At 41.7% G+C, this 24,742-nt stretch overlaps 1 protein-coding gene across 1 annotated transcript; it reads left to right on the top strand.

Annotated features, from left to right (window-relative positions):
* Positions 1-2,489: 2,489 nt before the first annotated feature.
* Positions 2,490-5,443, top strand: ARL4A (ADP ribosylation factor like GTPase 4A). Its single transcript, XM_033079381.2, has 2 exons — positions 2,490-2,687; positions 2,913-5,443. Exon 2 carries the CDS (start codon positions 2,979-2,981, stop codon positions 3,579-3,581), a length of 603 nt encoding a protein of 200 aa, XP_032935272.1. The 5' UTR covers positions 2,490-2,687; positions 2,913-2,978; the 3' UTR covers positions 3,582-5,443.
* Positions 5,444-24,742: the final 19,299 nt, after the last annotated feature.

Genomic DNA, 24,742 nt, shown 5'->3' on the forward strand with positions numbered 1-24,742 from the left:
ATGAGATTCCTTCTCCACCTACTGTGTTGGATATGCTACACCTTAGAAAAAAAATCAGTTCTTTATCCCTCTCTTTTCAATAAAATATTATGCATTAACTGCTTTTCAGCAGAACAAGAGATAAAAACAAGCCTTATGCATTTTATGTTTAAAATCAAAATACCTTCCATGAGGGTAGGATCTAGGATATTGAATGGATCAATAGCCATTCTCATGGAATTAATTGTAAAATGCATTATTAGGAAGCCGTGGTAAAGTTTGAACAGATCTTGGTAACAATCACACATGAAGGTTTAGGAGACTGTAATATCTAATAGGCTTATTTTTCCATTAAAATAGGGGATAGTTAATTTTGTAGGTGGAGATAAAGGTCAATTTGATTTATTTCAGGTTGTCAAGCTTTATGAATAAATCTATTATCTGCAGTAATATTCCTTAACATGGTATTTCTAGCTGGTTTCCTCCCATTTTGAATTACTGAAAACCATCAATGATATAATTAAGGCCCACTTTTCCTGTCACTATAGATGCTTCTTCTGCTTTTACATACCATAGATGTATGCTGTGCAGTTCTTCGTGTTATGCAAAAGTACTGTAAAATACTGCCAAATCAGAAGCCTTACCAGCTGGCCTTAGGGGTACTAACTTACCCCTCCTTTCCATAGATGTAAAATCACCTTCCTATACCAACAGGCCACTTCCTCCAAAGAGAATCAGCTGCAAGATCAGGATGTAAATAGCTAACATACATAAAAGCAGCGAAATATTAATCTCAGATGTAAGCAAATTAGAATTTTGCTATTTTTAGTAAGACTAGAATGGGTATCTTAACAATTTAATAATATACATGAAATTATATACATGAAATTGCCTACAGCACACGGTGATTTTTTTTTTTTTTTTATATAACATGTCCCTTTACTGTTAAATTATTTCTCTTTTACATAAAATTCTCTGTGATTTAAAATACAGAGCACAATGCTTTCAACAGGAAAAAAAAATATATATGGTTGTCTGAATATCCTTGTAAATTAACCCTTTCCAGCAGCCGCATCAAGAAATCTTAAAGTCCTCTGGACAAAGAGGCAAGACTAATATTGAAAATGCCACTAAAGCCCAGCTGGCCAAAGATTTGGGTGGTTGCCCAGAGAAGCTGTGGATGCCCATCCCTGGAAGTGTTCAAGGCCAGGTTGGATGGAGCTCTGAGCCACCTGGTCTAATGAAATGTGTCCCTGCCCATGGCACTGGGGTTGCAACTAGATGATCTTTAAAGCCCCTTCCAGCCCAAACCATTCTGTAATTCTACGACTGTGATACTGAGTACAGAAAAACATACACTTGGACTGGTAGACTACAGTAGTGCAATAGCTTTAGCTAACAGTTAAATATATGCTTTTATCATAAAGATTGATTTATTAAATTTTTATTATGAGGGCTATAGCTGAAGATTTTTGCACTGATCCGGGGCACATCCTGCAGGGCAGCAGTAACCACCTGCATTGCCACAGCTGTGCAAACTGCAGTGGCGGGGTGGGAAGTGAAAAGAGCAGTGGGAAGGAACACAACCGTGGTACGACAGCAAGAAGGGCTGAGACAAATAGTCCTCCAGGCCTCCTCTAACACCTGTATGCTCTGGAAACAGGAAATGGAGCAAATGTGTTATCAGACACTTGTAAATAGTTCTGGGAAACACTGCCCTGCTCAAATCAGCCTCAGATATGGAAATGCAGGATTGCTTAACATATCTCTGTGCTGTGGGAAACCTTTCTTGCAACCTAGCCAGGTACCACCGTGTGCTCACTCAGACCCGACCACTGCTGCCACCCCTGTGCGGCCCTGAACGTCAGAACGGTGCCATCCACTACGTTATTCCCGGCCCCTCCCGGTTCGTGCCTCCGGTTTCGCGGGGACAGATCAAAGGCGGATACAACACACACGATGAGAGCACAGAGCCGGGCCTGGGGCACTTTGATTTAAGCAGCACCTCCGCGACCACCCGTGCCGAGAGCGCGCCCGCGGCCCTCAGCGGCGCAGGGGGGCGCGCGCACGGCGCCGCTCCCGCCCCGCCCCGGCCGGGCCGCGCGCCCCCGGAGCGGCGCAGGTGCGCGGGGCGGCTCCGCCCGGGGCCGCAGGGGCCGGCAGGGGGCGCGCTAGAGTGACAGCGCCCGCGCCCAATGAGCGCGAGTTCTCCCGAGAAGGAGCGGGGCGCTGGCTTCCCCCGAGCGGCCCGCGGCGGGCGGAGGAGGAGCGGGGGCCGTTCAAGGCAGGGCGTGGGCGGGGAGCAGCCCTTGCCCCGGCCGCACTCGGCCCGAAGCGGTCGGCTGCGGACGGTACGACTCCGATTCTCCATGAGTGGCCGGCACCACCAGCCAATGGGCGAGGCGGAGCGCGCCTCGCTCCCCGCCCCCCGCGCGCGGCCAGGCCAATGGGAGAGCGCGGGGAGGGGCGCGCGGGGCTAGGCGCGCGCTGGGAGGCGCCCCGCCAGCAGATGCAGAGCAGAGTCGTGCGGGCGGTGGTGCGGCCAGAGGCGGCGGGAGCAGAGGCAGCGGCGGCAGCAGCAGCAGCGGCAGTAGCAGTAGCGGGAGCGGCAGCGGCCCCGGGAGAGCAGTAGCGGCAGCGGAAGCAGCGGCGGCGCGTGGGCATGGGGTCGCGGGCGGCGCGCGCCTCCCCGCGCTGAGGGACCAGCGGTAGGCTCGGGGCGCGGCGAGGGGCGGCGGGCGCAGGTGCCGGGCGAGCCGCAGTGCCGGGAGCGGCCGCAGCCGCCGGGCGGGGCGGGGGACGTGTGGCGTTCCGCGTCGCGCTGCCCGCGGCCGCCCCCGCAGTCGGGGCGGCGGCGCCGTGGCCGGCGCGTTGCGGCCGCGCAGCCCCGGTGCCGGCGGAGCGGGCGGTAACGCCGCTTGTGTCGTTGGCAGGATCCGAGCGCAGCCGCGGGAGCCGCCTCTGCTCGTGGCAGCCTGCTGTCACCTTCCCTTCTGGCAATGGGGAATGGACTCTCGGACCAGACGCCGATCCTCTCCAGCCTGCCTTCCTTCCAGAGCTTTCACATCGTCATCCTGGGGCTGGACTGCGCTGGAAAGACAACGGTGCTCTACAGACTGCAGTTCAATGAGTTCGTCAACACTGTCCCCACTAAAGGATTTAATACGGAGAAGATCAAAGTGACGCTGGGCAACTCGAAGACGGTCACTTTCCACTTCTGGGATGTGGGCGGCCAGGAGAAGCTGAGGCCGCTGTGGAAGTCGTACACGAGGTGCACCGATGGCATCGTGTTTGTGGTGGACTCCGTCGACGTTGAGAGGATGGAGGAGGCCAAAACAGAACTTCATAAGATCACTAGGATATCTGAGAATCAAGGAGTGCCTGTCCTTATCATTGCTAACAAGCAGGACCTGAGGAACTCTCTGTCCCTTTCTGAAATCGAGAAAATGTTAGCAATGAGTGAGCTGAGTTCTTCAACACCGTGGCATTTGCAGCCTACCTGTGCAATCATTGGAGACGGACTTAAAGAGGGACTGGAGAAACTACATGATATGATAATTAAGCGAAGGAAAATGTTGAGGCAGCAGAAAAAGAAGAGATGAGTTCTTTTTGACCTGTCTATTTTAGACTAGTTACATGGTCAAAATTTGACGTGAGACAGCTTCCAACTCAGGCCTGCCTGTTTGGATGCCGTTAAGCTTAGTTACGTTAAACAATCAGTTGCACAACCTTGCTGTGTGCAGGAAGGCTGTGCAGTTGGGGAATTTATTTTTTTTTTAACTTGTCTCTTCTGAGTTTTTTGGCTCTGTATTATTTCAGAAGCCCTAATAGATGATGTAATGCTATCAGGAAATGGATGGGTGGGTATATGTGACATGGATGTCGAAATAGCCAAATAAAAACGAGGGTTTTCTGCTTAGTGTTGTACTCATATGTTGAGGGTGCCCTCTGCAAGCAATTTGCGTTGAAGGTGTTCTGTGTTTTTAAATTTCTGATGCTCGTAAGTGGAGTGCTTAGGTGAACATTATACAGCTTTAAAAACATGTATGAAGCTAGTAACCCATAATTTCGTTGAGGCTGGTTTTTACCTTGTTTGAGGATTTCTATGAAAGCTTGGCTACACGTGTAGGTTTTTTTTTAATTTGACACTTTCTGAAACTGAATCATGTTCAGTTCAAACACTTGAAATTTTAAGTGCTGTGGATTCTTCAACTGGTAAAAAGAAAGACTTTGACAATTAAAAACTGTAAACAACACGATGGAGCATGAAAAAGTGGTTTCCCAACATATAGCATGTTTTTTGGTATGTAAGGTTTTTATTTTTTAGAAGTAGCCATTCATCCTTATATAGTGCTAATCAGGTTTAAACTATTACTCAAAATTAGTAATTTATTTCTGAATGGTGAGTATTACGTCCTCCTAGTATCAAAAGTCAATGAATTGTAGTAAAGGAGCTATAAAGAACAACTATGGCTGCTGTGGTTCTAACCAGTGCAGCATTCTTTTTGCCCTATTGGTGACTTTCCTGGCAATATAACATATTTATAATGAAGTAAAGATTGGAGTTAAATTTAGCAGAGCACATCTTGTATCTCCCCAAAATAACCCATTTTATTAAAGTGGTATTGCTATGTCACTTTCAACGTTATGCTTTTTTTGTTGTGACTCTTACAGTATTTTGTGGTTAGGAATGTAATAATGCTTTATACACTCAAAACATTAGACACTACCAGGGGCGGGGTGGGTGGGAGGGAAAGGGGGAAGAAGATTTTCAAGATGGGCCTGTGTTCTGCTTTAATTATGCTTTAAGCTGTTCTTGTTTACAGAGTGTGCAAACAGTGTTAACTGGGGCAGGATAGTGCTTGACAGAAAAGGGAGGGTAGTTTTTTCTTACTGGTACAGAGCTTCAAGTGACTCTTTAGATACTTGGTTAGCAATTAAAGGGCTAAAGCAGAGCCTGGAATTTTAAGACTAACTTTAGTGGTGCTGTAGAAATTCATCAGAATGTTAGATTATCATTAAATTTTTGTTGGAAATACCAGATTTTAAAAGAAAGTAAAAATAGCAAAGTCAATTTCCTCCTCTCAACCAGCAAAGTAACACATTTTTCTTACCTGCTGCCATGTATCAGGAGGATGACAGCTACAAACCTGAATGTCAATCGATGTAATTTAGCTATGTTAAAAAAAAAAAAAATCAAACTTTTTAACCAGCAGCTTGTTCGACCAGGAGGTAACCAAAAATGCACTTTAGTGTCTTCGATAACTGAAAGTGACAGCTGTTTGTTTTTTTAAATGACATCTTGGTCCTTTTTGAATAAACTGAAGTAGCTTCCAGTGGAGCTTTTGTATGTTGGTTATATATGTACCTGCACTGGTGACATTGTAAGTCACTTACTCAAGTAATGTCTATATTTATAGAAATGTGGATGACTTCTTAAACCTCAATAAACAATTGAAAACAAGCCTGCAGAGAGAAGGTGTCTGACTTCTTGTGCTGCAGTGGTACATTCTTATCAACCTCTGTGCACATAGTTCTGCTGTTACTCAAATCAGTATTTCTGTTTAATAACAAAAGTCTTAAAATATGGTGGAGGCTTATAAATGTCACGGTGTTAGAAAACTGGAGTTGTCCCACTGAAAAATTTGGATCAACGGTTTATCTTTATATTCACAGAAAAAAATACCTGCTACCATGACTCTTCTCTAAAGTGATAGCTCTTGTGTAATTTGAAACATCTTGTATATAGCTGAGCCTATTTGTGTTATGTGCAACATTAATAGGCAATGTTGGGCATAAATCACCTCACGTGGTACTTGATTTAGTGTCTTTAGCCTTGTGTATCTGAAGCTCTCTGAGGGATTCATCTGCAGTTAGGGTGAATTTTCTTCTGGGATGTTACAGCAACGAGTTGAATGTGTTCATATGGTAAGCTTCTAATTAGTTTCAGGACCCATGCACAGACAAAAACTTTGTTTAGCCCGCAAATGAAAATGACTATGTTTAACAAGAATACTCAATCCTCGCTCTCAAAAACCCTGATATTTTGGTTTTTGTTTATGTAACTGATGGCACATCAAAACATAGGTTACTCTTAGTTCTGAGGAAAAAGCTATATTAGTGATGCTGAGTCCTATGAATTTGGTGTATAACTGGTATCATCTGGCTAATATTTTCCTGCCTATTGCATGCACTATACTCCTAGGCTAAGGAAGGTGAGATGCCTGGCTGGCTCTTTGTACCTGGTAAACAAACTGATACCAAATACTAATTGCTTCATTTTCAGTACTCATTAGGCTTCTATTGGGAGTAGATGAAAAGGCATACTGCTTGAAAAAAAAAAACAACCTGTGTTTTGTTCTGCATATTAAACATGCTAATGTTTTATCTGGTGGCAGTCTCCCTAAACTCTTCTATGCATTAAAACAGCAGTGAATGATTTTAATTACAAGCACTTGACAGATCTATACTCTAGCACTCTGGAGGAAAAAGTGAGAGAAGGTGGAGAGTACTGTTTCTAAAATGTCATGGTTCTTACTGTGTTAATACTGACTTGGAAGTAGAAGACTCTAGGGAATGAGTTTTAAATTCAAACTCTGCCTTTATCTGTATTAGAACTGTTTTGCTGGATTTTACAGTGACGATTCTTGAGAGTACTGTATACAAATGTAGCTGTAGCTCTGAAACTGTGTTTTGTATTACTATGACAAAGTCTTCCAACTATGAACAAAACAAAGGTTGCAGGAGAGCATTCAGTATCTGAACTGTTTGAGTTCCTGCGCACAGTCCTGCCTGCTGTGGATCACTTTTTTCCATATGATGAATTGTCAGTTCTAGCCTAAATAGTGGTATGTGTAAGAAAGTCTTTAGAGTAGCTGAATAAGCAGGTATCATTTTGTTACAATGCTGGAGTTACAAATCTTAAATCGAAATACTTTTTGCTAAAGGGCTACATATGAACGCTGTGTTCTTCAAGATTTTAGGTGGCTATCTTAACTTCCTTCTTTAAGGAGGTATGGAATTGCTTCTGAATTGGTGCTATTGAACTACAAGGCCTTGTCACTTTATCATTTGTTTTAGCTTACAAAAGTTTGCATAGCATTGCCTCAGCTATTTATCCACATGCAATCACAGTTAACCAGCCTTCAGGAACTGGTGTCTGTTTTCTAGCTGCATAGCTGTGTGTTTACATTGGACTGTTTCAACTAGGAAAAATACTGCAGGATGATGAGGCTCCTTCAGGTTCTCACATCACTTTTAAGTTGCATTGTACTGAATGTGCATTTATACCTGGAAAAAAAAATAGTGAAATATTTTTATCTTCAAATTTTCATGTTTCAATGAACACATTGATCCTTTGTGTGGAAAGCAATACCCACAGCCAGCCCATGCTTCCCAGCCTGACTTGGGTGCTTCTGTAGCCTTTGACACAGTGCTCTGGTCCTGCAGTAGTTCATTACCCAGGACTTTGTGGTCACAGACCAGCAAGGAGTTGGAAGCAGACAGGTGGGGGCTAGCTAAGCCCTTCTTGACCTCAACAGGTCTGAGTGAAGGCAGTTTTGTCTTCTTGGGGGGATGTTATCTGTATCTTGGATCATTTGTTTACTAATAGCAGAGTGTTAATTAGTGTCTGGCTGAAACTTGTTGAGAGGTGAGTGTCATTCTTGACATGGAGGGAGCATTTAGATATTACAAATTGTGCTACAAAGGAGTTGGTAAGGCAGTGAGGAAAACATAGTCGACTTGCATCCACTATATATAGGGCACTAGTCCTAACATGCAGTCGTGAGTCAGCTGTCAGATTGGAGTGCATGAACGCTGGCAAATGTGTGTACATAATACTGCCTAACTTCTGAGACAGAAATCTAGGCATGAATCAGTGCTTTTAGGATCAGTGTTTTCACTTTACTGGTGGGTGACTCATCTTTTGAGAGGGTCACAGTTTACAGCATGCTCTGATAGATTGTGTCCCCAAGCCAAAACAAGCCTTGTTGCTGCTGGGAGGGATGTGTAGGGAGCTGTTTGTTTAGTCTGAGGGTTGAGGAAAGCCTTTTTTTTTTTTAATCCTGACTGACATAGGTATGTGAAGGCCTGCCCCTCATGCTGCTCTACAGGCTGTGATTATTTTTAGGAGCAGTATGAGCCTGCAGAGCTGTGTGAATAAACTGAAGGGAAATACACAGCTGGCTTCACAGCAGGGTGATGCTGGGGGCTGTCATGTGGGCTCCCACAGCCATCCTGCCTGTCTGAGAGCAAAAAAAGGGCCAATACATAGCTGGTACCTTGCCCTTCTTTAAAGCATTAGTCAGTCTTCTTAAACCACATATAAAGAAGCAAAAATGCAGTTTTGTATATCTAGCTGACAAAAGACCCAGACAGCAAATGAAGGACTTAAGTTTCCTCCCTGCCAGTGTCGTGTTCTATTGGTGCTGGCTGGGAGTGAGCCCAGGGCCTCCGGGTGAGTGGGTGATGCTGCCTGCTGCTCACCGTGGGACCGAGTAGTCACACACTGATTTTATTCAAAGACAAACCCAAAATCTAAGGCTAAAAAGCAGGCAGGGAGGCTTGACAGTACTTCCAGGCTAAATACCTGCTTGCAAACGGCTCAGGAAAGTAAGAGAGAATAATCCCTGAGCTTTGAAGATTATGGTTTCTTAGTTCCAGCTATATTTACACAGCTGCTCCACTAGAATTAAGAGCTAAAGATGACAGAATATTTAGAAAGGAGAAGGTCAAGTGCAGTTGTTGGCTGTGGGGTGTGTGGAGGGAGAGAGGATTTGAAACTGTTGGGTTTCAAGACATATTGAGCCCTAGGGAAATAGATACGATTTTAGACTGCTTAATTGGTTCAAAATCTTTATTATTTTATACACTGTAGCTTTCCTATTGCTGAAATGAAACAATGCCTCATTTAAGAAAGTCACCTAATCACTGCATTAATCTCAATTGACAAAAGAGAAAGTTAGCAGGGCTGTTGAGCTTTGTTAAATGCGCTGAGGGCTCCTGGCTGGCTCACAAGCTGCTGCATTTCAAGATTCTTTCTAAAAATACCAGAATGGTAGAATTTAGGTCAGACAAAGTAAAGGTGTGAAGCTTGATATCTCAGACACTACACATAGTCCAGACATGCCACCAACCCTGTAACCTCTTCTCTTCTGTTGCCAGTTTATGGATGATAATTTAGGATGATTTCCTTTGGAGCATAATGTTTTCATCCCTTTCCTGTTTTGGTGTAATTTTCCTTGAAAGCTTTAACAGGTCATTGTGATATTAGAACATCAATAAATTGGGTGTCAAAAGGATGAGTTTGTGAATGGAGAGGATTAGGAAAGAGTTTACCTGTGTTTTAGTGACTTAACTAGGTAAAACCAGTCTTTTTGTAAAGCAGGCTTAACAGGATAAAGATGACCTTAAAGAGAAATTTTCTAAAAATGTCCTATTGTTCCTAACATCAGCTGAACTACACTGGTCTTAGAATTATTTTATGCTGTTGAAGCATGGGCTGTTGTTCTCTTGACACCAGTTGCATGATGCAACTTCTAAGATGCCTTCAACAATTTACAGACTATAGGTGAAAAGTCTCTACAGTATTTCTGAATATATATCTATGATGTATGTTTTCACTTGTCTTGAGGTGTTTCTGTGGGTTAATTTAGTTTCTAATAGAACCTTGATTCTTTGGGAAATGTATCAATATCTCTGCAAACACAGTTTATGCCTATTTGGTTCCTGTTATAAGGGATGCAGTAAAATGGCAATCTATATATTATTAGTAGCACTGATTCCCTTGAACTCCAGCCAATGAATTTTTATTTAAATCAGATATGTATATCCCATTGTTCTTGATTATGCTGTATTTTGTGTAGGAGCTGAATTTTGCTATCAGTAGAAGTACTAGGCTCCCTGATTTTAATTAGTTTAGAAAATTGACTTGTACATTTGAAGTCACTGTAATTTAGCTGTAATCGGTCATGTTACGCTGGAGACAAATGGATTCATGGACTGCACCCACACTGATGCTTTCTGACAGCTCTCCTATTGCCACATCAATACACATCCCTCACTCTTTGCTATGGTAGCACTGGTACCAGCAAACTGTGTTTCTACATGGTTCAGCAATTGTGTTTTTGCCACTCTGTCATAGAGCTGGCTTATATAGAGACTTTGCTTATGTCCTGCTATTGCTGTAATCATGAGAGGAGACAGAAATAGTTCTGTACAATGACTCAGGTGTGCATTGCAACTTTAAAACAAATACATTGAAGAATGTAATTTAAAGTCCCAGAGTTAATGCAGGAAACTGGAATTTTAAGTTTAGTACATACAGCCCCAGCCACTGTTTGTTGTTCATTTTATCTCTGAAGTTTCTTCATCTATGTGTAAAACAAGAGTCTTGTAGTTGCTCTTACAGTTAATTTCATGCTTTAAAATGCTGTGAGATATTAGGATATTTAGAAATACAGTGAAATAGAAAATAATAAACTGTGACACTAATTCAGATTTTTCGATTGACTTGCAACATACTTGTGTTCAATAGTTATGCATCAGGAAATCATACTATTTCAGAAGTAATGCATTTTAGAGTTTAAAAATACAAGTTCAACATACTGTATTATCTGACTGCATGCACTTCAGCTTCACAGAAAACAAAAATATTAGCATAGTTGAAAATAATAATATACTTCATATACATCAATGAATAAATATTTGTAATGTATGAGTTTATGATTACCTGATTTTTGTTGGAGTTTGACCATAGCTAATAAGCAAAAGTGGTCAAAATTATTTCGTTTTAGGTCTAAATTGAATTGGATGAACATATGGTCTTCCAAATCCATCATATGAGTGTTTTCAAGTAAGTGATTTGCAAAGATCTTGAGTTAAAATAACATATTGTCTTAAAAGAAACTTTTATCTGGTATAATTACAAAAATGCGTAGAAATTATTTTGAAAAAGTAGCTCTATTTTATATAGTGCACTGAGAGAAGTATGATTTCAGACCTCAGGGTTCAGAGGGTCTCCTGTTCTCGCAGCCTTTCTTGGCTGTAATGAATCAGTCTGCACAGGATGTGGCTGCTAACAGATGATAATGCAAAGTGAAGGGCTGGGCCATGAAAAGCCCCAGGGTGGCTCAGCGTGGTGCTGAGTTCTCACGAAGAGCTGATTGCTTTCCAAAAATAAGAACAGGAACTAGGGCAGATAATCCATGTAAAATGCACTTTCCACCCTTACCCCTTCACAACAATTCATTATTTTCAGTATCACACAGCTTTACATGTTGATTACATACATAATCCATCCAGGCACCCACATCTACCTACACACACTTCTGTGTTCTTGCAAACCCTGTTTGTGAGAATTTTTCTGGGATCCTGTTTTGTGGGTGTAACTTGAGAATATATAAATAGATTAACGTTTTCCCATCTTTTAACCCAAATGTGACTGCAAACATGACAGCAAAAATATGATTCTTTGAAATGATTTCCTCTGTTTTAAATATTTCATTTTATTAGGCTAAGGTAATCTGGGCTGTTCACATTGCATGGGAACCGTGCTCTTGCTGGTAGCATTACCACTGCTCAGAGTTCAGGTTGTGTCAGCACTTCTTTTATAAATATAAATCCATATTTCTGAAGCTTAATAACATAATAAGCCTTGAAATTTCGTATGTGTCTAAAACTTGGCACAGAGTATTCATTTTACCACATTAAATAAAAAAAATACATTAGAGGGGAATGTAAATAAACAAAGAATAAGTTTGTGTTTTGCGCTTCTTCCATCTCAAAGTTAGTTTTGTTTATGAAATGAAATGGTTTGAACTTGCAGCTCCAAATGGAAACCTTTGAAATTTTTTTCTTCAGTCGCAATATTTAGCATTTGCAAATCAGGCCTACACACATCATACAAACTTGCAGAGCTCACTCACAGCGAGTGAAACTCTCTCGTCACTGTCAGTAGAGCTATTTCTGTGCAGTAACAGTTGTAAAACTGAACATGAACAGAGAACAGAAAGATGAACATGCTTTTCATTTGTTTTTCTCATTAATAATTTAAAATCCTCTCCTTAACACAGTCCATTTTCTTGAAAGTGCAGTTTTTTCTCCATCTTGAGGTAAAAAAATCCCCCATGCTTGTAAAATTTCCAGGCTGTTTTCTAAACCATTAAAAAAAAATTGGAGCAGGCTCTAGTCTCAATAGATGTATTGAATCTTTTGATGTTTGTTCACCCCTTCTAGATAACCTTGAAATTATTCTGAGGGTTACTAAAGGTGTATCTTGCCTGGGTATAATACCTTGTTGCATAGATGTATATTTTTTCTTAAAGGCAGAACTAGTACAGAGATCCTGTATTAATGATAGCTTTAGTCTGACCTAAATCACTTCCAGCTTTTCCCTTATGGATTCACTTAAGCCTCTGCACAGGGGGTAAAGAATCCAACTGTTTGAATCTGCAATACTTTATTCTTCCTTCGCATTCATTTCATCTGCACGTACATGCCTGCACAAAGCATTCTTCTCCACCAAGGAGCACTGATCTACTCAGAGGGCTAGACATATTCTTCAGTCTTTCTTTGTCCAGACAATTTTATTAAGGGTGCAAAACCTCTAGAGTTGAAAAAAAATAAAACCCATCACTCTTTTTTTTCTCCTTCTGTTCAAATCCCACTTTCAGTGGGATGGCCATAATTATCTACTCTGTGTTGGAAAATCCTCGTTCACTTCAAGCACTTAAGGTCATGTTTAGAGTATTCTTCCACTCAACCTGATTTATTTCTCTTATTTACCTAGGGGCAGCTTACCACATCTATAATATTCTTGGAGAAGAAATGCTGTGTGTTTTTAGTATAACACAGGCACAGCAGTCATGATTCAATTTACTTAATATTAAAAGTATAAAAATTAGGCTTTTTTTTTTTTCAATAGAGGCATCTCTAGGTCTTTTCACAATTCATGGTAAGAAACATGTTTTTCTAGGGTGTGATTAATATTAGTTCAGGAGTGCTACCTAAGGGAGGTCAGATAAATCACCCTGTGCTGTGGCTCGTTTCTTTCTCTGCTCTACAGAAGGCATAAACTGATTAACTCAAATCTAGACACCTGCCTTTTACACCAACTGTCTATATTTATATCTGAAATGATAGCCCCAAATCTGTGCCAGCTCCTCTGCTGGAAAATGCAGGTGTCTGCCATTTGAAATCTGTGTCAATCTATGGCAACTGAGAGCCTCATGCAGTGCTTTGCCTTAGCAAACCCACCCCAGTGCTTCTGGGTGTTGGTCAATAGCAACACCCTTTGTAGAAGGAAAATACAAAGACCAGTATATCAAATAATATCTGTTTTACAAAGTGCAGTGAAACGTTTTATTTACCATGAAGACTACATTTTACAGTCCAGACATTCTTGTTAGAGAAATTGTAAACCAAATTACTTCCTCTTACAGTGTTTCAGTAAAGCTACTTGTGCATGCAAAGGTAGACTTTCCATCAAATTCGGTGGGTGGGAGATAAGCTTTATAATTGTGCAACAAAACTGTTGTCTAGGAAATCATCTAGAAGAGCTTTTAAGTATTAAACTTTGTTTAGTTTTTTTGTTTAGGTTTTTGTTGTTGTTGTTTTTTGGGGTTGTTTTAAAATGCAAATAGATCCCCACCTACTCATTGACACTGAGTCCAGCAGCATCTGCACCTGCTTCTGCATGTGTTGGGAGTTGCAATTCCTCCGGTGTTACCACACAAAGGCCACTGGCAATCAACCTGAAATTGTTACAGGGTAAGAGGGAGCTGCTGAAAGGAAGTTTGCTAGCTGGTCTTTAGGGCTGACCTGAGCAGAGAGACTGTGAGTACAGAAGCAGAGGACATTATAACCTACTGTGATGGCTCCAGGTTTCCTTCTGTCTGATAAGGTATGAGTAACTGAAAACCTTTCTGATGAGAAACTCCTGACTTCAGAGGGGATATGAAAAAGGGACTTCCTCATCCTTGTGTTGTGAAAGTTGTGATAGTTCAATGTTTTCTAAAGTATCCATAATGGTCAAACTTCTTGTTGCCTAAAAGGTTCAAGGTACACTACAGATAATACTCTGGAATTGCATGTAACTCATTTCTTTAGGAAACCCAGCTGAAATGCTGGAAGCTGGGGTAGAGGGAGGAACATACCTTGGGAATAGAGATTTTAGGGTATGCTGTTATGAGTTTTGGGTTTTAGCAAATGACTAAACGGAGCATATTGTGTATTCCTGTAGGCTTGGAGAGAGCGTGAGACTTTGTTTAGTTGAAGTAATTGCTTGCTCTTAAAAGAAAGCCGTTGTGCAGGCTTATGGGGATTTCTGCATTCCCTAAATCATCCCATCATCATGTGAAAGCACAGTGAGGGTGTACCTCCTGGGGGCTTATCTCTGATGTGAGACCAGGTGCTATGACACCCTATCAGTTATCTCTAGTGAGAAAATAACTGTACATAGTCTCCGAAGCAGATATTATCTGCTTCCCTAAACATCCTGTTCGCTCTGTGTATTGTGTGGATTAAACTGGGCTGGGAAGACATCGAAACTGGGACTGAGACTCCTGCTGGAAAACTGCATTGTTCTGTTAGCTGCCTTTTCTCTTCCACTGCAGATGTGCTTAGAAAGCCTTTGCCTATTACTTCTCAGGCCTGGGGCAGTGACTTAATAATGCATAACATGGCAAATTCAGCACTAGTAGTGGTTGCACTGGCATTCAAAGAGCTTTCAGTTCTGAAAAGGAGAGTGGTGCAGGGGTTATACTCCTGCAGAGGACTAGAGGACCGACAGGGTTGCACTTGGGTGTTTTCAGTAGAGTGGTTAGGAGTTTTCCAGTTCTTAGGACTGGAACCCAGCAAGCATTCATCTCATTTCTAATAAGGAGAGTGTTGGGCCATTGCTTTGGGTTTTTTTCAAGCATATTTTAATTATTACAAAATGAAGAGTAGAGATGTAGAAGCAAAGACTTACACCAGTTCAAAAAAATAAAGTCTGCAAAAAGATGTGACACTGTTTGGGAGCTATTGTTAAAATGAAACAACAACAACAATCCTTTCCCCTCCCCGCCCCCCCCCAAAAAAAGAAGGAAATTGAATCCAAAAAAAAGAACATTTAAAAAAAATCCCCAAAAACCCTTCAGCTAACAAGTGACTCTAAGTTTTGTTTGGTAATAGCAATATTTTGTGGAGTCAAAGGAGGTGGGGTTTGCTGGGGCATTTTTGGAGGTTTTTTTTTGTTGTTGTTGGTTGCGTTTTGTAGGGGTTTGTTTGTTGGATGCTCAAAGTGAGCTACAGTTGTACTGTTTCTATCTAGCCGTTTGGTTCAGCGGTAAAGCTCCATGGACGCAATCTGAACAGGGCTGGTGCTGAGCTCGGTGGCAAGCGCAGGAGAGCTGCTTTTTTCCAGCATGCTGAGCTGATGGGGCTCGGTTATTTGTTGCAAAGCCAGACCTTGTTGCTGGCAGCCAGAAACCCTCCTTTTAACAAACCCTACCATGGCTTGAGCTCTGTGAGTCTGCCTTACCAGCTCTGTGGTGGGACTCAAACAGTGTATTCTGAGCAATTAAAAGCTCTTTCAGTGCCAGCAGCAGGTCACCTGTGAGTGAGGATCTAGTTTTGTATTCCCCCTTAATGTTCTCAGACTCCTGTGCCCTGCAGTGATGGTGTTGGACTCTAATGCATTTCTATCCATGTACTGTACTGTGACAAGCTCGATTTAAATCCTGATGCAGATCAAATAATCCTATATCCAAGCAGACTGCTGAATTTTCTCCCTCTTTCTTGTCTTTTAAAGCTCGAAGAGAACACTGGGAATATTGCAGTGACCTTGCAATTCTTCCATAAGGAATGGAAAAGCAGGGTAGGATGTCTCAAGAAAAACTTTCATGAGGACTGTAGTGGACTAATTTGTTGTTACTGTGTTTAAAGAGCCTTTTGCTGCACTTCTTTGGTCAGGGTCTCCAAAGCTAGAGACTGTCAGTGTGGGTGTCTCTGCCCTGCAGGGCAATGCTACCCTCTGACTGACCAGCCAGACACTTCATGTGACCTGTGCGCTCCAAAATGTGCCGTGCTGCTCGCAGTCTCTCCTGGGGAAAGGGATTAGAGCCACTCTGGCATCACTGCTGGTGATTGGGGTTGATTATGACTTTTTTAGGCACTGTGCTGATCTCTTTCAGTTTGTGCTGGATTGGTGAAATGATCTGTTTTTTTTGCTGAAGTTAATACGGGAAAAAAAAAAAAAAGGCAGTGACTATTCCTTATGATTCCCTTTTGAATGCTTTCGCTGGTGACTCTTTCGCTGGTGATGCTTTGGTTACAAATGGATGTATGCTTTCCTCCAGGGAAAATGGGGAGAGTAGGGACCCTCAGGAAGTCCCTGCCTCTGGATGAGGGGCTGGAGGTGCTGCCCTTTCCCAGGCTGTATCCCAGGTAGCAGCAGCACCACCTGGCTGTGCTGCCTTTGCCCAGTCTCCTGGCAGTCCTGTGTGTACCTGGAGTGCAGTCACTGCCCTGTTGTCCAAAGTCCTCTGCTCCCGTGGAACAGCCACGTGTAGGGAGGGGTGGGAGAGCCCAGCCTGTGGACTCGGGAGTCTGAGGTGTTCGAGGTGCTACAGCAACTGGGGTGAGGTGTCTGGTGTGATGCTTCTGCCCAGCTCTTCAGTAGGCAGGGCTGGAGACCAGGTCCATGCAGGTCTAGCTCTGTTGTGTGGGGGATATTTGCGAATGACAATAAATTGTTCTCACTTGTTCAGATAGAGATATCTGGCAGAGGCAAGCCGCCCTTCCCTTCCCCCTTCCTCCCCTTTGCCCTTCTGATAATCAATGGGGAGCAAAGCACTTCCTTTGGAAATGCAGAGTTAAGCCCTGCCCTGAATAGTGGGTCCTACTACACCTTCTGATTGAAACATTTACAGATCTTATCTGCCAGCTCTGCATTCTCGGTAAGACACTGGGAGATGGATCTGTTCTTGCTCACTGCCTATCCAAGGCACCTGCAGAGATCCAAGACGTGTGGAGAGGTCCGGTCTGGGCAGGGTGTACTTGACTCCTTTTCCTAGTGCTTCAACAGAACACAGTGCCATTTCTGTGGTTTGTCATGTGTGCATGGTATTTTTGAGGCAAGCTACTTCAGTCTCTTCTTACAAACGTGTCTGTGGCTTTCAATATTAACAGTCTCCAAATATCTTCATTGTGATAAAGCAAAAGGGATATAATCCAATGGAGTGCTGCTTCTCCCAGGGAATGTTGTCTGGACAAAGGCCTTCCCATAACTGAAGTTTGCTGTCTTTTAAGAGTGTTATTTCCAGTATCAACATTTTCTTATCAATGGTTTTAATGATCTTTAAAAGTAACTTGGGAAGTTTATTTGGTTTTGGATTATGTATATTTATTTCTTAAGCTCAGTATTAAGGCTAGATGTTATTTTATTTCACAAATGGAATCTCAAAGTTTTGAATATGCCTAGGATGAGGCAGAAGAGTTTCAAAGTTTTTCAGAACTGTAAACAACTAGATTCTTTGGCTCTTTGGCATGAAGCATTCAATAAAAATGTTGATTTGCATGCTGTAGCTGTGCTGGCACAGTTACCTGTGCAGCTGTATTGTGGCCCTCACAGTGAACTGATCTGGCTTCAGTGAAATTCCTGGGTTATCTTCCAGTTTATCAATTCAGACTGCAGCTGGCTGGACTCCATGCCAGCACAACTGGAGAAGATAGGGCTGAATGGTGGGAGTACCTAAACTACTGCTGCTGAAGAATTCTGGACCATGAAATCAGGGCCTTGATGTTTGCAAAGTACCAACAATGTGCACAAAACATATTTCAATGAAATGCTACTTTGTAAAAGCTAAAAAAATGTTACTGACTTATAAGTCTTCTTAGAGGAGTATCATTGGTCTCACTGACTGTCATTGTGGAAGTAATGAGGGAGTTGTTTCAAGCAGAAGTAAGAGATGAACCTTAGTTCTTAACAGTGTCTGCCATAATCTAAAAAAGTTTCCTATTAATATCGTTTTGATGCTTTCTTCTATCACTGTGCAGTGTACTGGTGACTTTTTTTTCAGTCTCAAGGCAGAGAGTCTAAGTTTCTGAAAACTGTAAATGTACATTGCTGTACTTATTTGTGGTGATTTGCTCTCTGATTAACTGATCAGAATGAGTTTGTTTCTGCAAAACAGGAGGAATTTTGTAGGCTGATATGTCATAAGCCAATTTTAAGCTTCTAAATTACTGTCAGGAAAGGGAAAAAATGGGTAAAATCAGAGACTGAAAACTCTTACTGCGTTTTAAAGTATGAGGTATCAGGAAGTTTGTGAGGTCAATTACAAGATGTGATGACCCATCCAAGAATTGGAAAATATTTTTTGTGATTGTGACTTAAGGAATTTTTTGGATTTTGGTGTGGAGGTTTAGTTGTGCGATTTTGTTTTGGGTTTGGATTTGTTGTTTTGGGGACTCTCTTTTTTTTTCTCCTAACCTTCAAGGACAGAAGGATTGTGAACCTGATCCTTTCTGAAGGCTGGCAAATAAAGCCTGGAGGCATCATGGTGGTTCAGGACAGGGAACTGTCTGTTCTCAGGATCATGCTGTGGTACCTGAGTGACTGTTTCTTGATGTGCATAAGAAAGGCAGACCTTGATCTTGATTGTACCTATGCTTGTTCCTTTCCCTCTTCTTATTCTCCCACCAACTCTGTTAGGAAAAAATGATACCTTAGAATTAACCCATTGCTAGGTACCTTCTCTTAAAGCTTTTTGTCTTCAATTAATGTGGGGTTGTTCAACATACACAACACCTGACTTCAGTATTAAATAACATTATACCTTAAATTCTGATGTGAAATTATTGTTCTTCAAGTTTCATATTCAGTTTCTGAATTAATATTTGTAGAATCTTGGCTGGAGAATTTTAGACATGTATGAAAGCTTGTGGTGATAACAAACAAAATGTCATTTTTACTTCCAATTTCCTTAAGTTTTTGAATTGAATGTTTAAAGTGAGACATTTTTTGTTTGGCTCAGATGATGTTTATTTTGCTTTCAGATGGAGGTGAGCTGTAGCTTCTTCTGAGATTGATATAAATAACTCTTTAAAAGATGCAGTAATGACAATGTTGGCTATTGTTACTCTACCGAATTCTTTGATTATTATTTAGGTTACCTAGTAATCCAGGAGAGGAGGGTTCAATTAATCTTCCCTGGCACCAAAGCTTTGCCATTTTCTTCCTTCCCCAACTGGAGGGGCAGTCCATGACGCAAGAGGCAGCAGGGGCTGCTCCTGGGGCTGGAAGGGAGCCATGTACCAGGAGTCTGCTGCATCTAAGCTTCTGGACAGGTCAAAAAGCTGCCTGTGAGGTGCCACTTCCAGCTGGTTTGAGTGGTTTGGGTGCTCTCAGTCCAGCATGAGGAGGTGCTCTGGTAGACAGCATCTGTCTGTCTTGCTGGTCACATCTGACCCATGGGAACTGATGACTCATTGTTGAAGATTCTGTATCTCTGGTGACTGCATAAACTGGAACTTACTTACGTAGAGGAGCTCCCTCTCTGCTGGTAAACCACCGTCTCACTTCCTGTATGTGGATTTATTAGGGTTTAAAGATGTGTGGGTGTGTACTTAAGGAAGTTTCAGCTTCTTCGTTCTCTTCTAAATTAACAACTTGTTGTGACACCACTAGGAGCTTGAGCTGTCCCCAGTGGAAGCTGCATGTTCCTTAGCCTCCCTGTCGGTGCTGCTGGCTGAGGGAATTGTCTGCCACCCATAGCATCCCTCTAACCCCTGCCCACTCAGCTTAGGGCTCACCCACTTGCCTTCTGTGGCCCTGCCTGTATCAGACTAGACACCTGGGCTAATAAAAGAAAATAGTAATATATTCATTGTTTTATAGTCAAAACTCATATTTGGTCCCTCATAAACTTTCACTCAGTCTTGCCTTTTCTACACTTACTTAGAAAAAAAAAATATAGTGATGTTCTGCTGTATTATCTGAAGTGACAACAGTCTTAGCTGAGGAATGTGGTTTGCCTTTAAATCTGGCTGACTTCATTGTGATTTCTGTGTCTATATGGGTAGTGGAATGACAAAAGATCTTTAAATTTCTGAAAATAACCTACTGAGATATATAGTAATAATAAAAAGGACTGGTATGATTCTCCTTACCTTAATTGTGAGTCCTGTGATGTATGCGTAAATATCTGTTATGATCTGCTTAGTCTGTTTTGTATGAGGTAATTGTTTTTTCTGTCACACTTCAGAAATCAGGAGTTTATCCTCAATGGGATTCACTAATAGATACCATAATCCTGTTACACGAGTAGCATGTCTTAAGCACTTCAACAGGAGGCTTCACCATTTTTATCTATAAACCATCTCTATTAAAAATTGAGTTTATGGTAGTATAACACCATCTGTTAATTGTTTGGTGTAAATAGATGCTCATCTATACTTTGTAAGGCATGATAATTTCTTTAATACGCTCGACCTCCTAAAGCAGAATTTATTGATGGTAAACCATATATGTCCATGGTGTTTCTAGGGACATTCTAGTTGTCAACAACTGAATTCAAATTTATTATGATTAGCTACCCTTGGTGCCTACTCAGAACACATCTGGACTTTTTGCAGTACTTGCTTTAAGGTTTACAGACTACTGGGCTAGACTTGAAATTAGTGGGAGGGCATTGAGGTAAAACAGGGATAGCTGGAGGAAAGAACAAAGGCTGTGCTTGCGTGGTTGTGTGGCTTACGTCACTTTGTTAAGCAAACAGGGTGGTTCTACTAAGCCCTCCAACTTTGTAGTTGTGAGGATACGTACCTCTTGTACCATGCCAAACCATCCCACTGATAAAGAAGTTAAATTGTTCTCCATCCTCCTGTCATCTTGCCAAGAAACAATGCGTAGATAGTGATGTGGGGGATAAGATCAAATGTACGGGATCAGTAGTGCCTTTGGGAATATCTCCCCCACTCCTTCTCGTGGGAGACTTGCCTGCTTGCTGTCCCCAGCTGTTAGTCTTATTGTTGCACTGTTAGATTTCATACACCTGTTCTTTTTGTAATATTTTTTGCAGCAATCATTTTCTGATAGGGTGTAATGGGTATTAAAATGAAGATCCAACAAGAATGTAGTTATATCTTTTACATTCTGGACTTTGTTCTTCCGTCTTTGAAATTTCAGCTGGCAAAGCGTTGATGCAGAATGACACTTTGGCATTGCTTTTACGTGTACTGGTGTCATAGGTGTGATCGCAACAGACAAAAATGCTTGTGCTGGGTATAATTTTGCTGGGTAGGTAAGTGAAGTTATAACATTATACCACAAAAAAAAAAAATCACCTTTACTCATAACATGAAGTTGCAGATAAGGAAGGATCTTCCAGTTTTACTAGTCTATCTTGGGTATGTCTGTGATCTTAGTGGGTCTTTCTCATCCTACATAATCTGAATCTGATCATATAAACTGATGGGGATAATCAGTTAGAAATTATTAATTTCAAAGGGAGGATTGTCACTTTTGCTTGAAACAAGATGCTTATCTGGAAGTCTCTTTCCTTCCAAGGCTTGTGAAGGCATATGGGACCAATGCTGGTTCATTTGTTAGCACTGCTATAGCCACTTGCATGTATGATGAAGTTTCTGCCAGAGCCTAAAATGTTCTCTTTCCTTCCAACATCCTTAGCCTGTCATCTGCCATGGTGACTACAAAGACTTGCTCCTTCAATGTGTTACTGTCTTGATGTTGTTGCTCTACACTACCACATGCCTTCCTGGCTGTGTAGAGTGGAGTTGGGTCTTGTCTCCAAGACTCATTTGTTGACCAAGTCTGTTATCTGAAATGTGCTTGGGGTGGCTCTGGCACACCTGGGAGGAAATGATGGCCACTTTGCCCCATTGCCCCCATACTGTACACGTTATGGCATTTGTCAGGGTACAGCAGAGGCAAAGTCCTTTCTTCAGTATCACAGGATGTCAGGCAGCTACAACAGCCCAGGTCTACTCTGCACAGCCAAGCACTGCATGTTTCGAAGGCAAATGGGCCTGTAAGGAGCCTGAACAAAACTAAATAATAAGATGGACTTTCAGGAAAATTGTGGACTTTGCACTCTTCCTCTGTGTACTTAATCCTGGATAGTTTGCTTCAGACAGACATAGTATATATATAGTCTTTGCAGCTGAAATCAAATGGAATTCTGAGGAAATCTGTAATTTTTTCTGATCTGAGAGTGCAGTAGCTGCTGGACTCCTTGTAGCAGGAGCCTTGGACTCCTCCTTACTCTGTCTGATGCAAATGGTGTCCAGCACTGTGTGTAGGGACAGCTCTAGGCTGAGGAAATGATTCTGGAATAGCTTAGCTGGCTAAACCTGGAAGCTGAATTATGTTAATCAGCATTCCTTGCTTAATGAAAACCAAAGTGAGTTATTGAAATATCAGTCACACTTCTTGATGCCACCTCAGCTGATATGACCACTTTCTGGATGTGAGCCGAGATCTTTGCTTCAGCACTTGCCTGACAGTCATCCCTCTTATTTTTCCATAAGGAGAAGGAGGTGCAAGTATGTATGACTGTTACTACAGTAACACAGTAACACTGTGATTGAATGTTCTAGTAGGAATGTGTTCATCTTAAAACCTATATTTATCTTTTTGTGAACAGTCTCAATTTAGCTAAGATCCTTTCAAAGTGAAATTTTAAATTTATTCCACTGGAAGATGGTTTCTTGCAACAAACTTAGAAATATATTATGAACAAATTGTGTGTGCAGAGGGGGTGTTGTCTGAAAAATTTTCTTTTTAAAAATGAGCTAGATGCCTGAAATATCTGCATACTGCAAGCAATAAAACTACTAAACTGATTTTCCCAACCAGAACAATATAACAGATTGAACTGAACAGAAGAAGCCAAAACTGAACTTCTGTATCTGATTTAATGTAAGTGGCCAAAAATATGTATTTTACTTACCTGCATATGTTTGCATCAGGTCTTGAATTAAAAATGGAGACAAGGAGAAAAACAGTGGGCAGAAAAGGACGGAGCCTTTCCACCAATTTCAGCAGATGTTGACCCAAATTGTTATTCTATGCCCTCTTAGCAGAATGACTCTCTTATGTAAGCTAAGGAAAACCACATCCTATCTCCTTCCTTCCATCTTTATTAAGTCTGTGGGCCTGCTATAGCATGAGCAGAAATAAGAATCCACTGGAGTCTGTGGGCTATCTCCTTGTTAAGTAAATACTGCCTATCACAGATGGAGCTTTAGGCTCTTCACCAAACTTGTTGAGTGCTGGGAATACTGATGAGCAACCATGGCTGTCACTGATGTAGATAGGACTCTCAGGCTCATGAAGGCTAGGGTTAGTTTTTCCTTGGGAGGGTTTTTGAAATCTCTTGTCCTTGGTTGGCCAATACTGACTGTGTTTGGTTTCACTTTTTGAAGCCAGACTGCCTTTTTTTGAGAGAGAAGTTCAGGTGCAGAGTGTGGGAATATGATTTTATTGAAATTCATGTTGTCTCTGGTGATTTTGTTCTTAGAATTGAGACAGCAAGTATATTAGAACTTGTAACAGGACCAGTGCTTTCCCAGTTAGTTGATGTAACTGGTCTAATTTGTATGAACATTGTACTTGAGACCTACTTACGGACCTGCACATTGTTGTGCAAAGGGCTATGAAAACACAGACCAAAATGTCAATACTCAGCCTTGTAATTTCACTAAGATGAATAGGAATTAGAGGAATACAGCATATGGAAAATGAGGAGAAGAGAGCAGTGAGCAGATGCTAGTGTGCTATATGAACTCATGTAAATCAACTGTCCTCCAGAGCTGGGATGGAACTACACCATACTGGTAACAAAATGTGGGGGCTACTCTGCCCCCTGAGCTTTCCTACCATTGACATCTAAATGAGACCTATTCTAATAGGAATGAAGTGATTTGAATATTATATTGGGGTTTTGGGGTTGCTTTTTTCACCACAATATTAAAATGCATTAGACAATCATGCTGAAGCATCTTTACTCAGGTTTTGTGTTGGAGAGACTGGAGTGGATAAGACAGTTCTAGAGGATGTACAGGAAGAAAATGGGAGATTTTTTTTCACTTCTGTTGATGTTCACTTCCATGCTAATGCTTCTGACTTTGAGAGGAGGTGTTAGTAGTCTGTGAGAATTCATGCAGGTGCAGTCCCTCCCCTGGGAAATGAGTTATCAGCAGCCTAAAGCAATAACTAGAACAGCCACCTGCCTTATGCCATTGCAGTTGGCAGTAATGTTATTGTGTGAAGGTTGCTATATGTGTAGAGAGGCCTTTTGCTCTGATCAGGAAAGAGAGCTGTGTTGAAAGCAGAAAGTCTCTTCCATGGTACTTGAAACTCCAAGTTAATGATTTGTTTGACTGATTGGTTTGCCCGTAAGGGCATTATCAGGTGATCTTGTTGGAATGACAGGGCAGGAGAGCTCTTACCTCTCCTACTATTATTGTTTGTTTAGGCGTGTAGGTATTTCCTGCAAAGCCAACAGAGCAGCGAGAGCCTGGCCATGCAATAATCTGTAGTGCAGGAAAGCTAAAAGTTCAAGCTGTTCTGCAGTTTGCATAGTTTACTCTTTTGAACTTGGCAGTATAATCTCTTCTGCGTGTTTGTGGATTCTGCTTAGAGTCTCTGTTTGTGGATTCTGCTTAGAATCTCCAACACACTGGAGTTTATCTCAAAAAGTGAGATGGGAAAACAGGGTGCCTCTGAAAGTCATACTTCAAGTTATTTCTTCCCTTC

The sequence above is a fragment of the Catharus ustulatus genome, chromosome 1, assembly GCF_009819885.2.
Source record: "Catharus ustulatus isolate bCatUst1 chromosome 1, bCatUst1.pri.v2, whole genome shotgun sequence".
Classification (NCBI taxonomy): domain Eukaryota; kingdom Metazoa; phylum Chordata; class Aves; order Passeriformes; family Turdidae; genus Catharus; species Catharus ustulatus.

Coding starts and splice junctions, on each gene's coding strand:
- ARL4A (XM_033079381.2), top strand. CDS start 2,979: ATGGGGAATGGACTCTCGGACCAGACGCCGATCCTCTCCAGCCTGCCT.